The sequence below is a fragment of the Coffea eugenioides genome, chromosome 10 (assembly GCF_003713205.1).
Source record: "Coffea eugenioides isolate CCC68of chromosome 10, Ceug_1.0, whole genome shotgun sequence".
Classification (NCBI taxonomy): Eukaryota; Viridiplantae; Streptophyta; class Magnoliopsida; order Gentianales; family Rubiaceae; genus Coffea; species Coffea eugenioides.
In genome coordinates, this window is record NC_040044.1 from 31,360,764 (window position 1) to 31,377,964 (window position 17,201).

Consider the following 17,201-nt stretch of genomic DNA (forward strand, 5'->3'; position numbering starts at 1 on the left):
TATGCGCGCGCGCGCACACACATATATATATACATATCTAAGGTGCATTAGATGGTGGTGGTCAAAAACTTCTTGTACAAAAACAATTATGTTACCAAATTAGCATCATGTATCAACGGTGTTGTAAGTAAGACAGAAGGAAATTAGATAATGACACAAGAAGGAAATGACAAAACTAGGATCCAGTGATAAACTGCACCCAGTATAATACAGAATAATTGTCTCTTTTTTTTCCTTTTTTCAAGTTCTATGCCTCAACCTACTAGTCAAAACAATACTCTAGTTCTTCTATTCCACTCTAGCCTTTCTCCCAAAATTTTTAAAAAAAAGTTTGAAAGCCTATATACTGACCACTGTCCAACCCCACAGAAGGGTGGATCAATAAAATGAATGAATAAGACAGTACTAATCAACTATAAATAGAGACCAAATCATACAACTATATCTACAAAAATCACTACTGATGTTGCAGCAGAAATTCTAGGAACCACAGGGCAGACAGCATAATCTGCCAATTTGAATGAACAGCCACTGCAAGGAATTTGGATGATCATTGTCCTCTGTTGATGCAGTTGGTAATGGTAATTCTGGAGGCAAGTGCCGGTGAAATGCATCAACCGCAGTCGCAACACCATCTTCATTTTCTAACAACTTTGCTAGTTCCATAGCCAGAGATTTTACCTGGAAGAGATTCAGTTAATATTTGCAAGCATATAGAGGCAATAGATATTGCAGACCTAGCCTCTCTCAAACAGGAGCAGGCTGATGTGAGTCAAAATATGGTGATTACCAAAAGAGAGTTTACAACTAACAACGAAAGAACAAGATGATGAAGGTGTAAAGTCGTAAACAATTCATCTTTGAGAAGGAGAACATAGTATATAGGGGATTACAGTTTCTAGATTTTTTGTTATTTTTTTTTCTAGAAGAAGAGGGGTGGGATTTAAGTAGGGAGGGGGATGGGGGATTATAGTTTCTAGTTGATATGCCGAATGTTTCATCAGAAAACAAAGAAAAAAGGCAAATTTTCTGCAAGGATAGAGTATGTTGAACTTTGACAGAAATACAAAAATTTTATTTCCCTGTTCCAAGTCTTTAAAGTGGTCATCGGAGGCCAATTCCCTCAGCCATGATAGCAGATTGTCCTACTCATCTAAAGCTCATGAAACCCACAGATCATTTAGATCTATTAAATTGATAACTTCAGGTCATTCATACATATAGAGATCCAGTAATTTGTGATCCTCTTAACCACCCATGTAGAAGAACACAGCACCTCGTTCATCGTAACTAAGTTGAATGCCGTTATCAAAAATATTCTCAACCCCAAGCCAGTATATTACCAAACCTTGTTGGCCTTCCATCCCATGAAAAGCCAAGGAACCCACTCCTATCTCCTCTCCTAACCAGGGATTATACGCTTGCAATGCATCTCGGTTTATATATCAACAAGAGCATACTTCTATGCTCTGATAAGATTACCTAATGACTCCATAACTAATCTATGAAACATAACCTCTTTCTGTCTTCATGTTCTGTGTCTTACATAATCTTTTGTCTAAAAATAGAGAACACAAACTTGCTTTGTTAACAATAGGGAATGCAAACATCATGAAGATGTTTATGCTTACTCTAAAAGGTATTTTGTCTGCAGGGGATTAGAATCGATCAAAACCCTGATCCTTGAAAGCTAAATTCCTATCATGATACTTCAGAGCAGAAAATGGTGTTATTTAAGCAATTTTTACTACACATCAACATCAAATGTTAAAATGAGAAAATAGGAATGCAAATGTCTTGCTAAGAAGTCTATTTTACAAGGAATAACAGACAAGGTTTTCCGAAAACGTACTAGTGGGAGGTTTAAAAATAACCTCATTTCACGCCAATTTAACATGATTATGCTACATACCAAAGAAAACATGAGAAAAAGGAGATGCAAAACAAAATAAATAAATAAATAAATAAGTAAATAAATAGCACAACTAGCAGCCAACCTCCGGCTGGAGCATAAATCTTATGGCATCTGAGAGGGTTTCAGCGCTCAATTCAGATATGGGAATCGGTGCAGGTCCCAGTCCTCTTTGGTGAACTCTATCACCCCAAAAAAACTGATCCCCAAAGAATGGAACTATGGTTGTTGGACACTGCATATCACATAATTGAACTTACATGAGACAAAATACACCTTAAAATAATAAAATGTAGAAAATGGAAATGGCACTATTAAGCGTAATAGGTCAAACATGAAATGAACAACTACTTGCTTCACAAAGAGAATCATTTGCTATGAATATGACATGATATAAACTGTGAAAAGACAGTTAAAAAGACACAAATATGTAAAAGTGCTAAAACTTAAATTTAAAAAGCCAGTGATATAGAAAAGTTACCCCTGCCCTCAATCCTGTAGCTGTAGTTCCAGCACCACCATGGTGAACCTGCATGGCAGCATTACCCAGTATATGACAGGTGCATTAGAAGATCAAACAAAAGCAAGATGGACAGGCCCAAAAAAGTATCCCATCAATAATCGCAGTCAACACGGAGTAATCTATCAAAGGCATTTCCTCTCTGCCTCTCAACTCCAAGCCAGAAGGGTGTGACATTGCTAGATCTATGTACATTTCACACGCTTATATATATGCACAAACTCAGCAGGAGCTCAACAATACAGATCTTTTACTTATTTAATAGGGGGAGAGACTTTAGTTAAAAAAGAACTTACCACAGCTGAACATTGAGGGAATAGCCAATCATGGGGGCAATCAACAAGAAGAAAAACATTTTCAGGAGTTTCCACTGCAAAAGAATATAGAAAAACAAGTTTCTCAAAAACAATTTGGAGAGCATACATAATATGATGTGAGACTGCCATTCTCCAAAAATTATACAAGGATAGGTAAATTTAATGATTATAATGACTGTAAAAAGCTAAGACAAGTAAAAAACTGAAAACTGTAATGGCTATACATGGGTAAGACAAGTAGCTGCATCTAGAGCATCTACTTCCAAAGAAGAGAGCAAATTTGAAAGCCTAAGTTTTTCTAATTTTTCTTATGCTTCTGCATGTCTTCTAATTGGCTTCGTCTTTTTCAGTTGCGTGTGTTTCCCTAGGTTTTAAGGGTGACTTCTTCAAAAAGAGCAGAAGCATTTTCTTCTTCAAATTCACTTTCCGATTGGCAGGACCTCTCACAATGTCCTTTTGTTACTTCCTTTGTGTTGTTCTTCCTTTCTTCCCTTGCAGGTGGGTGGGGTAGGGGCTGGGGAAAGTTGCAAAAGCAGCCATTGGATCAGCCCAATTTAGTTGCTAAATGAGAATCAACTTTTTTAAGAACCTATAGCACATTATATTTGAGCAAGAGGCAACTGAAGGGACAAGATTGAACCAAATAACTTACCAGAACCTAGATCTCCCCATCCACGATCAATTATTCCCCGCTGTCCTGTATTCGTCAGTGCTTCTAAAATGATTTCTGTAGTTTTTTTGGGATCCTCAAGAGGCTTCGCAAGCAATAGGGAAAAATAAGGAACTTGTGACAAAAATTTATAGCATGCAAATGCAAAACACAAAGAACTTTATAAGACATGAGCTACGCCACGTGCACCTACATCACTTCATAAAGAAGTTAATGGTCTCTGCACAATCCTCTATTTCATAGACAAAATGTCCATACCACAAAGCTTAAGAACTGTTTAATTAATATGCATCAGTTATTCATGGCAGAGTATCGATACCAAATCACCAACCCAAACTTTGCTGACTAGTTTTTTGAATTAGAGCAGAGAAAGTGTCAAAAAAAAAAGTCAAAGCAAAAAAATATTTCAGTTCTTCTTCAAGTGTCAAATAAGAAGAATATAACTCTTTCACTTGATTTCCTACTAAAACAAAAAGATTTATATACAGGATGAAGCACATCAATAACTTCAAACAAAAATAGCATACCATACTTCCAAAACCTATATATATAGGTTTCGGTCCACTTTGGATCCAGTTAACAAAGTTTTCCGAAGGCTCAAACTTTGAGCCAAGATTTAGGAAACAATAGCCAACAACATCAACAAGAGGCCCCCAATCTGCAAGGTAATAAATTAAATGAATAATTTTTTCAAAGGATATGATGGTGAACCAACAATTTTCAAATAATAATAGAATTGCAATGATTTTTTCTCAACAGCTATGTCATGCTGCTGCAATGAACTAAATTCTTTGAAGTGTTTGCAAAAACTACAATCAGAGGGAACTGTGAAGAATGGAAATCAAGAGTGGAGGAAATGGAAAATCCTGAAAAAAGTCAGTGAAACCATATTCAGTTAGTAAACTCCTACCCATCAAAGGATATCATCTCATAAACTTTATTCCTTTCATCCTGGTTGAACTTGTGACACCAGCTGCTTTGGCTTAATGAAATGTTTGACACTTTAGTGAATCTATTTCTGCAATCATACCTCTCACATCCCTTGACATGCCAAACTTGAATAATAAAATACACATTTATTCGCAAATTTGGATTCCAAATACATTTCACAAATCGAAGTTAAGAGCATTGGCACCCATACATTGAGTTAATCTCCACTTCCTTAACCATTGGGCTAAGTTACAAAAACATATCAGAGGGACCAAGAACTATTGAAATTAGCTATGGAGATTTTAGCCACTAAGAACTCTTCTATACAGATTAGCAAACTAATCCAACTACATTTGAAGACCGTTGGCAACATTTACTTAATACGCTTATTATCTCAACTCCATAAGCATATAATACAATAATCATATTGAAGGTGGTTAAGCTACTCGAGATAGTTCAGCAGAAGATCACCCAAGCACGAAGCAAATGACACATAACTTAAGGTGAAACACAGCTTGTTGAAACTTGGTAGGTAATATACCAAGTTTTAGCAATATTAATCATCAACTTGTTCAGTTCAGTTCATTAAAACTCCTATTAGGGCTTTATGACCTAAGTACACAATGCTTAAGCGAAAATAGAGACTCATTGTCCTCAACAAAATTATACATAAATCCAAACTATAGATGTCAGCACTCAAGATACTCATCTTTTGTAATCCTTAATACACTAAATTTGGAGTGTGATAATGCTCTTAATGTCATTTTGTCAGATAGTACACATACAATTTAAAAGAGATCCATTTATGTAAATAAACAAGCATAATGTGGATCCAAACAAGATGCTGAAAAGGGTACAAAAATTGCTACAAATAGTATTCAGCAGAAAAAATAATGCAGAATATTCCAAAAATTATAGTCCAACAGATCATAACTAACACAAGAATGCACCACTTTGACAATCAAAGGACCAGACATACCGTGTGGCTTGGGCACAATATGGGGGCTCCACATATAGCCTGTTGGCAAATCGGATATTGATCCATGATACATACTGAAGTATGCAATAGGAGACAGCTTCAGCTTCTTTTTCCTGAAGTCATTTATATATCCTCGTATTCCCCACCATACAAGTAAATCCACAACTATATAAGAGAGCTAGATAGAACAAGAACAAATTAGATAGAACAACTCATGATTTAAACTTAGAAGTTGGCAGGACAAACAGAAACATACCCAGTAACCTGCACTTTGAGGTACACGTGCCAATGGGTGAGGAAATTCACATGTGGGCCTGCCCATCATAACCAAATGCAAGAAAGCTCAGATATAATCCATCATGAGCTGAATGTCAAAGAAAATGATATTGAGCACCTAAGAGCATCTCTTGTATGAAAATTCTTCTCTACTTATAAAAAATAACACATTACTCCTCATAAAAGCAGAACGGATGGGGAGTCCTATTCATCAACACTTTGAAAGAGAAGGCAAAGGAAAACTTAATCCAAGTTTAGTCCCAATTTTATGAGGAAATGACTCGGACATTCCAAGAGTTAAGGGCAGTTGAGACTAATTAATTGATTGTAAGGATATCAAGGAAACTGCATAAGCTCATTAATCAGAAAAACAAAAGAGGACAGAAATTGCAGAAAATGGGACTGCACTCACGTCCAAGGCATTGTGAAGAAGATGTGGATGGGTACACCAAGAGCTTCAGCAACATGAACATGTCCTGTCAACGAGAATATACTTCAAGTACCATAATAAATTCAGGCCAACAGGGCTTGGAATAGACAAAAGTTTATCGCAAAATTTGTACATTCACACTATATGTATGTGTTCATTTCTGGTAATAACTAAAATTTAACCTTCTGTTATCCTCAATTACTCATCCTAATGTCTGCTAAAAGATTTATTATCATAACTACACCAGTGATGCCACCAACTGAAACAATCTTTTATTGGAACCATTTTCAGGAATCATCTGTCAACTGAGAACATAAAATCTCAATTTTGCCTCATGCCCAGTGTCCAAATTCTCACTAATTTCTTTGAATTAGTACTGGTTTATCAAATACACAAAGAGCAATACATTTCTGAACTCTATAGACAGATGAGTAAGATGACAACATCCAGTAAGAATTCAACAATAGTAAAAGAAAGATCTAGGTCATCCAAGCCAATCTATTACCTGCGAGAAACAGACACACCAACAGATATCCTTCCCCCCCCCCCCCCCCAACAAAAAAAACCCAGGACCTACACCCTACCTAGAGCAGCTAGGTGGGAAAGTAAAACGAATCCTTGTTCATACAGGTGATGGTCCACCGAAAATATTTCCTCTTTTCCTTTTTCCTTTTTCCTTTTGTTTAAGGACCGCCTGGGGGGAGGGGGAAAGAGGTCTGTTCAGATTTGATAAACTAACCATAAGCTGGAGGATTCGCAATGATTGCCTGAGCCCTGAAAGGCTCTCCGCTTTCTAGATCTGGTTCTGTACAAGCAGGAAGAAGAGATTCAATAATCGCCTTCAGTTGTTTTCGCTGAATAGATATTTCTCCTGGTGAATATGGAATTAGACCTTTATTGCGGGCCATATCTACAGAAGCAGGAGACAAATTCATCATTACATAGAAAAGACTTCCATAGTCAACCAATTAGAATTTTACACAAAACCAAGCAGGTTGCATTACAAAATATACGTGTATGTAAAGAGTACTGCTGAGACACTGAATTAGTTAACCCTTTTGAATATGACTTCAATTTCTATTCTCATAATCTAGCTACCACGTTAAACTGAATATACCAACCATATGATTACAACAGGAAAGTAAAAGTAGAAATCAGAAGTGAGGTCCAAAAAAGAGATAGATAACTCATGAAAGCTATATCAACAGAAAAAATAAATAAATACATCTTCAGGTTAAAAAGAGGTATTTGAGTGTCAAGGACCTCTTACATCCTGCTAATACACGAGAATCACCGCCCAAAGGGAAAAACTCTACGCCAGCAGACTTCACAAAATCATCGAAGTTAGCATGAGTTGCCAGCCTAACACGATGACCAAATTCCTGTGAGTACACTTAGAGTTAGAAGGTCCAAAAATGAACCCACTTTTTTTATGAAAAGGTTATACATGCTGTTAAACTACAGAATGTCCAAAGACAAATTACACCATAAATATAATACGGTATGATTGAAAACTAGAGATATGTTTCAATTTGACAACTCAACAAACTTGAAGTGAGACCTCAAAGCAAATAGTAAATACACCACAGAAGTATTAAGATAATTAACTGTCAGGAAGAAGATAAGCAAAGCAATAGATTGACCACTCTTCCATTTTATGGACCACAATAATCGATCAATATGTCATTAGAGACCAATTAAAGAGTCCATGCCCTAACAGAACCAAATCAAATGACCACAGGCTCCGAAAGAAAAATAATCAAATTTAATTTTCTAATAATTCATACAAATGGGTAGCATGGAATATTTCACAGTAAGAAAAGTTATTGACTTGTGAAATAATCAAATTTTCAAATTATAATTACCGAGATTACATGGAAGAAACGAACAGAAAAGCCAACTTTTTCATTTATCTTCCTTTTTGCACTTTTAACTACCTACAGCTGCAGAATTGGGTGCATGTTAACACCAAAATTAGAGCAATTTGTAGGCATATATTTACATTACAACAGAACATGATACCCCATGCGAATCAACTTAAAGTCTCCATTTAACTCTTTGGTCCCCTGCTATACAATTATAAAACTGAAAATGATGTAGACCAATTCCCTCAAAGTTGATGTTCAGGAACAAAAAATCACAGAAAACATCACTACATAAGTAAATATAATAACTAAAATCTTTGAGTTAAATTGGAATAAGAAAAGAAAAAGGAATGATAAATCCTTATATTGCAAGCACAACTTTCACTTATTCTTTGAAAGCTGATACAGACACTTATAAGAAAATGAATAAAGGTATCAAACTACTAGGCCTGCATGATCCGGAACAAAAATTTACACTTCCCTCTTGCACTAGTTCATATGTGTAACTTTCACTTATTCTTTGAAAGCTGATACAGACACTTATAAGAAAATGAATAAAGGTACCAAACTACAAGGCCTGCATGATCCAGAACAAAAATTAACACTTCCTACTTGCACTAGTTCATATGTGCATGTACATATCTTGATTAAATCTAGGAAACCACAAAAGTGAAAGCAGACAAGGCATAGATTCAAGCATGAAGCATCACATTGCTCTTTAAAACAAATATACGAGGTCCAGGGCTTTATAATAAATTTTGTGATTTCCAAGTAGAACAAAAGGAGATTAAGTAACTTATCATTGTGTACTATCCTTTTGCACAACTTCACCTTGTCAACTGTAGGTCATCTTAATTCATTTTCTTCTTGAGAACATGAAGTCAAGAAATTCTGAACTATATCATAATTACTTGAAAATCACTGCAAAGAGTGTTTCCCATAATTCTAATTAAGCTCAAGGGAAGAAACCTTAACTGCCACAGATCATGAAGATGAAAAGAAAATTACAACACTTAATCCTAGACTTCTCGAACTCCCGTAAATCAATTTTTCTTCACGCTTTAAGCTGATATGACTGTACAGATTTCAGTAAAAGAACATATCCCAACATCCATATAAATCTGTTGTCACCTTTTTAGACAATTAGAACATAGCAAGCAATACAAGAAAATTAAAGAACCAAGCATAGACAGCTGTAACGCTCATTGGAAACCAACATCTGACGTGCCTGTAGTCTCTTAGCCATGGCTAGAAATGGCTGCACATCTCCTCTTGTTCCAACCACAAGCATAGCAATCTTCAATTTGGGAATTGTTTTGTTGAAATCAGTGACAATATCATCTAAAATAGGAGGAGGTCCTTCAAGTGAGCTAAGCTCTAACAGTTCAGACGCTCCAGGTGAACCCCTAGTCAGATCAACTTCCACTGTCCCGTCATTTTGGAACTTCACTAGGTCCATAATTAGCCATTCCTGAAAGGCCAAACACAGTACCCTTACCAATGTACAAAAAGTAATACGAGTATGCATGACCATACACACCTAAGGGAAGAGAAAACAGAAAAACATATTCTTATTCTCTTATAAAAGGGGATATGTTTGCAACCTGCTTAACTACTTAGGCAAGTGCTTAGAAGGCCGTTTAACATTGTGAAAGAAGTAAACAATATCCTTAAAATAGCAATTATGCAACTTGAAATTTAACAATAAAAATGAACAGAAAACAAGAAATTGTAATGAAAAAATATTAGTGATATCCATGGTCACCTTCTCACTTTTGGACAGCCTATCCAGCTTTGGGTCATACATAGGACTCCCTTTCTTCTCAACCATGGATCTTGAATAACCAATTCTTCGGTTTCCAAGGGAGACATTTCTAGGACTTCCCATAAGGTCAGTGATGCATCGGTCAAAACCTTAAGGTAGATTGAAAAATAATCAAATAAACAAAATTTAAGATTGAAAAGAGGGAAAAAGAGGAGAGAGAGAGAGAGGAGGGAGGAGGGGACGGAGAGGGAGAGCGGGAGGGAGGAGGAGAGAGAAGAAATAATCTCATGATGAGCATACATTAATCGGATGGTCCAAACAAAAAGTTTTTGACAGTTAAATCTCAAATTTGCAAACTGAATGCTGTAGTTATTAGGTCACATTATAAGAGTTCAACCTAGAAGTCTTATTGAAAGCTCTAAATCTCAATAAGAGATTGTTCTGAAAGCCTGTTTCATCAGATGGTTGGCATGAAGAACTACACTTTCCCAAATAACACTGTAAAGGGCAAAGATGTCATGATGATGCTATTGGCTTCTTCCAGAAGGACGGGTAATCAGGAACAACAGAAAAGATATTTAGCACTGAGCAGTTACTTCTTCCAACTAATCACAAAAGCATCTAATTGAAATAGAAATTATATGAGATGGATGTAGCCTAGATTCAGAAAAATTGCTTCCCAATTTTCATATGACTTTTTTTTTGGAGAAATTTCAATTGAAAATCATATAGCAAACAATAGTCTTTGTTCTCAAGGATGGAAAATCCTTTTTATTCTTTGTTCCATCTCTCCTCACCTGCTATACATAGTTGACAAGTTTCCAGTTCTTGAGGGACAACCACGAGGGCAAGACCAATTATTTTCCAAGTGAAGAATCAGAACTTATGGGACTAGGAATTGAAAGCCAAATAATGACAATAAGGAAAAATAAAGAGAACAAGAAAAGCAAGCAAATAAATATCCAGACAAAGAGAAAATTCCAATTTCTAACCTCTCCGTGCCCGCTGTGATCGGATCACAGGAGGGTCCTTCGAGTGGGAAATCTCAAGGACTGATGAATGCTGCTGCAGTGGTTTCCTCTGGGAGTCTACTTCAGGAGTAGAACATGCCTCAGACTGCTCATCATCCAAAAGACTATTGTCGCCTCTGCTAGTTCCCTGCTCATCTAATCCATCAAACAACCTGACACTAGACTTCCCTGCAGAATTAGCAGCCGCTTCTTCCAGTGTATATTTCTGCTCTCTCCCTCTTCCATTTGCTGCACCAGCATTACATCGCTCACCCTTAGGCTTCCTCTCTAAGCCAACCAATAGGTTACTACCATCATGGGTTTGGTCTAACTTGTTCTCTACCACCTGGTCTCTTTTCCCTTTGTTTTCCACATAAACTGACGGTTTAGCAGACCCATTGGTATCCATTTCATCTGACTGATCCAGAAAGCTTATAAAACTCAGAACATTTCGAATTCAGATTCCTTCAAAAATACCTCAGGTAAGTAACTGACGAAAAATTGATGCTGAAACACCACCAAAACCCTCCAAAATCAGTTCTTTACATCCAACAGAGAGAACTAGCAGAACACAAACAAATGCGAGAACCCCAGAACTCCAAAATCCCTTCACAAAAAAAAAAAAAAAAAATTCCTCATCCTTATACGTATCGAATATGCAAGCATATAAATTAAGGGGAGGCTGAAAATGGGAAAGAGCACCAAAATGGTCGAGCAAGATAACCAATAAGAGTCCACAAAAAGAAGCAAATCAAGCTGTATAGCCTGTCCTTTTAGCTCATTAACTAACCTTTTTGCTCATAAACTAACTTAAATAGTACTACAAATCAACCAGTCAACATCACGCGTAGAACGTTTGGTACAGCAATTAAAGCATTAGACCTCGAAAGATACTCAACAAACACCAATAAAGAATCACACTTTACACCCCCAGCAGCCAAAAACACTGCTTAATCAATAGATTAAAGGGCTTCAAATAAGTTATACCGTCAAGATCAATCAAGTAAAATCTTCCCTTTCCTATTTTCAGTGAACAATTCAAGAAACATGCGATAAATACTTGAGTACTAAACTTTAAAACTAGTACAAAGAGAACAATTCTTGAATTAGAAAATGAGATTTCGGGGTTGATGGTTGAGCTAATACCTTGAAGTAGACCTTTTCGGAGGGAAATGGAGCAGAAAAAAAAGCTGCAAGCTTCCTTAGTTTTGGGGAAAGCAATGATTAATAAACTTATTCAAGAAGTTTAATGAGTTTGACTAATGACGCAAGGGGAGAAAATAATTAAAATTATTTAGTAGAAAAAGCAAGTGAAAAGTTCTCTATAATTTATTCTATAACTCTTAAATAGGAAAAGAAACGAGTAGAAGAAGGACTTTTGGTTGAAACTGAAAAAGTCAAGAATAGAAAAAAATATGGAAAATAAGGTCTCATTCAAGCAGATTGAGTAGACTGTGATCGAGGGGAAAATGCATAATTGTAGAAAAGAGAAAATCTCGCATTATTTAGATATTAATGCTTGGCATACAAAAAAATAATTGGCAGCTGAAAGTTAAGAAAGTTTTTCCTTTTCCATTTTATTTTCTGGGGCAATTTTGATTCGCTTAGAGGATTGAGATTTTCTTTTCCTTTAATTTCGGTAAAAGAAAATTGGGATTCTTCTAGTAGTTGGCCAGCAGTTAAAGATGCTCAAGAAATAGGTCCAGGCTGATACATGTCCAATGGCCTATGGTTTTGAGTCTTTTGACAGACAGACAGATCCCACATGGTAAACATTGATGATCTCAAAGAAGAACAAGGTTGTACTAAATGTTTGTCAAAAGCCAATTGGACCAACCCATATTCTTGTGGCAAAAAAAAAAAATTCAATGAGTCTTAAGTGTTAATTTATTGAAAAAGTGTAATTAATTTGAAAAAGTATCTAAGTATCTAAATACATTTAATAATTTTGATAAGTTAGGTACAATTTAAATGTGTTAATGACTGTCCAATGAACTAGACACCGGCCGAAAAAATCCTTTTAATTTGAATTTTCTAATCTATTGTGATTTTTGTCTAACTGATGTTTCCATATTTTGTTTTTTGGCATCGAAATTATAAATTGATGTGAATTTTTTTTTTTTTACCATTTTAGCATCAATGGAGTAAAATGCTAGCAAATTTTGGGAAAACTAGCAAAGGAAATGGATTTGTTTGGATAGTGATTTATTTGCAAAAATTTATTTGCTTATATCATCAACACATTTTTCAATTACCTTTTTTATCTTACATACATTACATCAAAAAAAAGTGTTACGGTATATTTTTCAAAAAATTATCGTGTTACTGTATATTTTTCAAAAATTATCCCAAGAATATTCATAGGTGGGGGAATTAATTGAATAGGTATATAATTAGATGTGGAAGTACCAAAATGTCCGAATAACTTGCTTCACACTTGTAGACAAAATACAACGCGGTTGCTGGATGGATGGATGGATGCCTCTTCTAGGGCTATGTGGTAATTGTCTATAACATAGTAATATATTTGTACATTAAATGAAAAGTAGCCTCCGCCCTCCCCCCAAGGCAAGTTTTATGGGTATTTATTATTTGCCCTCGAGTTAAAATTTTGTGGATTTATACATTTTCCCCTCATACAAATACATCAATCGGAAAATATTTAGGACGTAAAAATGGACCATAAGACTACCAAATACATACAAAGGTCAAAATCTTTCTGTTTTCTAGAAACACTACTGTCATAGTGCAATTCAACATCACTGCCAAAATCGCCTCTATTAACCATAAAATTTTCTTGTTCTTTCCACAGGCAAGCATTGAAAGGACAAAATGAAGATTAATTAAAGATAATAAATTTCCAGCAAAATAAAGAAAGGGGATCTATAATTATGCTTTAAAACTCCAATCCTGCAATCAATCTGTCGAAGCTAATCTCTTTCAACAGCTAACCAAAAAATAAATGCATGCTATGGGACATGCTTTTTAGTCCACACCTTCTTGCATTACATTAGGAGTGCAAGTAAATGGAGTTAGGTATCAACGTTGCCTTGCTCGAGTTCGACTTGAATATGATTAGTTCCCTACGTTATGCTTTATTAGTGCTATCTACAAAATTTTATCTGATGTAAATGCCAATTGCGAATTTTGTAAAATTTCAACCTGTTATTATAAATGTGGAATTGTAACCGTGGAACAGACTTGGTATTTTCAATCGCTTTTCTTTGTTCAATGACATTAGCTTGTTTAGGTCAAAGAATATACCTCTGAGTATGACTCCTTAACTTGTGCAGATACAAATATTGTTAAAAAAAAAAAATCAAAGAATAGCCATTATATCACTCCATAAATGAAACAAATAAGATATACTACTATTTACAATGGAATAAACCTGATATCCTATCTACAAATAGATTGCTATATAATAAACAAGGAATTGGTGGCTGGCAGCTTAGAAATGAAAAAGAATTGGTTTCTAAATTACTAGACTGAATTTTCCTGGCAAGACTTGGCAATTTCAGTGACAACCAAAACTCTAGCCCGATTAATTGTGACCAGGCACAAATACACATGTTCTTCAAGCTCCTCAACTTGTTTCCTGAACCCAAAATCCTTCTTCTTAAGCTCCTTCAGTATTTGCCAAGAATATTTGTCTTCTCTTCTATCTAAAAAGAATTGTATCATTGCCGTGGTATGTTCAATTTCATCATGAAGCCTAACCACTAGTCTACTCATTGTATCAAAATCTCTATTCAAAATGTACGTCCCTTTTGCTGCAACATCAAGTTGTTCTCCAAATTTTCTTAGAAATCCACATTTCACAGCACTAATTTTGAGAAGTTTTTTCCTCAGTGGCTGCAGTGGCAAAGTAAAGAGAGCTGGTCCCATTGTCAATGCGACAAGTGTATGTGCTGCTGCTAGGACTACTGCTGCAACTGCAACTACACCACAGGCTGTCGTGACACATGCTCCAGAAGCCTTGTTGAAGCATTTTATTAGCTTGATTTTCCGAGCAATTCTTTTTCGCTTTGCTTTCAAATGTTGTAGGACTGATGAATACTTGTCGTGGATTCGGATGAAATCTTGTTGATTCAGACCAGATAATGGATTGTTGAGCGAAATTAGTTCACGAAGCTCAGGAATGATGAATCCTAATTGCTCGGGGGAATGGTCATCGATCGTGTCGAGAACTTGTTTAACAAGCTGGTAATTGGATTGAAGTTGATTAATGCTTCTCAGAAGATGGCTGCAAATTTTTGAAGCCTCAGCACTAATATCAAAGTAATTGAAGAGAAGGGCTCTGAGATCAGATTTTCTTGAAAGAGATACTGCTGATTCCAGAATTGTTGCTATGGTTTCTTGTCCGGGTTCAAGAAGAGTATCTGAAAACCTCTGATTGCAGTAATTAAGAAAAGATGGCTGATTAACTAGAGTCTGAGCTTTGCTGAAAAATTCTGTATACGATTTTGTTCTTAATGCTCCAAGGTACTCCTCGTTCACACTAAGATTTCTACGTGATTCCCTTATCATCTCCTTCTTATCTGAGGAAAATCAATGAAAGGTTTGAACTAACTTTATACAAGATGATCAAGAAATAAGATGAAACCAATTGAACTAGATAGCAACTACTCATAGGATAAAGGCAGAAGTTTTTTGAGACAAAGCCATACAGATTAGATTATTTAAGTTATCCAAACGCTAATATTCATGCATGGAGGTATTGTCATCACAAGGTAAGCATGAATTGTTGAACAATTCATTACATGGGATAGATAATCACGGAAAATATTGATTAATAATATCGATTCTTTCAGTATATTCATCTGCAAATTTTGGAGAAGAAATTTATTACCCAAAAAGCAAAAATAGCTAAGCTTCGTGCCAAGTTCCAAAACTTAACAAACTTTTTCTAGACTATACGATTACTTGACTCCATGAAGAAACGTTTTGTCAGGACCATGAAATCCTAAGTACTGTAATATTCTCTTATCATGCAGCAAAACCCCAAAGAGGCAAAAATAATATAAAATACAATAACAAGAACAACTAAAAATCGAGATTGAAGCTCATAGAGTCGAACCTTGATTGTTTTTTGATCTTCTGATACCGGCCCACATGTCGATCTCTTTATCTATAACTTATGAGGTAGAGGGTTTAAGGCTGTCTTCCTCTGAAAAGAATTGAAACTGAAGAGTTTCTGGGTTCCAAATGAGAGTTTCTTGCAAACTCTAATAAATCCTGAAAAGAAAGAGTTAGGAAGGAAATGAAGGGATACAAATTAGCATCTGAACTTGATAATCTATCTGTTAGGCCAATGAACCTTTTAAAGCCACTAGAAAGACAGTTTTAAGCCTCCTTGTGTTTCACGTTATCTTTCTTTTGTCATCCATCTAGTTTCATCTTATGATCTCATCTATTTTGATCATTTTTCTCGGAGAAAGAGAGAGAGATAGACTTCTCCAATAGGCTTGCAAAGATTAAGGCTATAATGGGATACGAGGTGGCTTCTATGAAAGACCTTAGTTTCGTAATTAATTGAGTATATATATAAACTCTCTTTAAAAAGTCATTACTTTTTATGGAATAGGGGATGATTATATTGCTTTTTTGGTATGGTTTGAGTGACCGACCAAATCTTTAATACAACGAACCTGTATAGCATAACTGAATTTAGGTAATACTAGTAGTTTCCAGCTTTAAAATTTATATAATTGTACATTTGAAGGCTTCAATCTCCAGAGAAAAATTCTAAGGAAAAATTAACATGTAAGGCAAAAAAAAGTAGGAACACAATGAAAATAATTAAATCAAAACAAGAGTAAGGGAAGTCACAATAGGAGTTTTTATAGAGAAATGTACCGTAGCAATTTGATGTATGTAAGATAAAAAGGTGATCAGAAAATATTTTACGAAAAAAGTAAAAATTTATCTGCGAAAAATCACAATCCAAATAATATAAACGGAATATCGACTAATACTCACTTTATGAATACTAATTCTGAAAACACTAGATTTGTATGCAAATTTTGAAAGGTTGTTGGGAAAAATTATCATTAATTAACTTCAATATGTTCTACCCAAGATTCTTTTAGAGATGTCATGCTCAATAGCTCATTCATATTGACAAACATGTTTTCATGTGTATGCTCATAATGTCAAGCTTGAAAGTTGTTTTATTTTTTGGACCTAATTTTATGTGCCGAATCTTGATGTTTAATACTTGTATTTCAGGTCATTTTTCAGACATTGCACTGATTTTAATACTTTACATTATTGACGTCAACAGTAATTTAAAAAAAAAAAAGGATATCAATAGTATAGTAATAATAATAAGAGTTAAACAAATAAAGCATAAAAAAAATCACAACTGTTGGTAACTTGTTATCCCTGATATCCAGCATTCTTGCCCGCTTAACTTCTTGGAAATCCTTATCAAAACAAGAAGAAGCTTTTCTTGAGTCTTAACTAGTACACTCCATCCATCCCATTTTTATGAGAAATTAAGAATCAACTTATGGTGTATTAGA

At 35.2% G+C, this 17,201-nt stretch overlaps 2 protein-coding genes across 2 annotated transcripts; both read right to left on the reverse strand.

Moving 5' to 3' along the window:
• Positions 1–205: 205 nt before the first annotated feature.
• On the reverse strand, positions 206–11,955 carry LOC113748651 (sterol 3-beta-glucosyltransferase UGT80B1). The gene is made up of 15 exons (XM_027292162.1): positions 11,821–11,955; positions 10,657–11,281; positions 9,665–9,813; positions 9,128–9,370; positions 7,305–7,416; positions 6,774–6,944; positions 6,017–6,080; positions 5,585–5,642; positions 5,329–5,506; positions 3,947–4,077; positions 3,402–3,504; positions 2,729–2,802; positions 2,394–2,441; positions 1,998–2,147; positions 206–681 (listed from the first exon to the last, which is right to left on the reverse strand). Exons 2-15 carry the CDS (start codon positions 11,081–11,083, stop codon positions 481–483), a joined length of 2,109 nt encoding a protein of 702 aa, XP_027147963.1. The 5' UTR covers positions 11,084–11,281; positions 11,821–11,955; the 3' UTR covers positions 206–480.
• A 2,202-nt stretch (positions 11,956–14,157) lies between these two features.
• On the reverse strand, positions 14,158–15,791 carry LOC113750660 (UPF0496 protein At1g20180-like). The gene is made up of 2 exons (XM_027294612.1): positions 15,782–15,791; positions 14,158–15,215 (listed from the first exon to the last, which is right to left on the reverse strand). Exons 1-2 carry the CDS (start codon positions 15,789–15,791, stop codon positions 14,158–14,160), a joined length of 1,068 nt encoding a protein of 355 aa, XP_027150413.1.
• Between the last annotated feature and the right edge of the window lie 1,410 nt (positions 15,792–17,201).

What these genes read in the sequence shown, in the direction of transcription:
- LOC113748651 (XM_027292162.1), bottom strand. Translation starts at nt 11,083, where the DNA reads ATGGATACCAATGGGTCTGCTAAACCGTCAGTTTATGTGGAAAACAAA. An exon ending in TGCGAATCCTCCAGCTTATG is followed by an intron (nt 6,081 to 6,773) that starts GTTAGTTTATCA and finishes TCTCGTTGACAG; the next exon opens with GACATGTTCATGTTGCTGAA. An exon ending in GATTTATGCTCCAGCCGGAG is followed by an intron (nt 682 to 1,997) that starts GTTGGCTGCTAG and finishes AATCTCTTCCAG; the next exon opens with GTAAAATCTCTGGCTATGGA.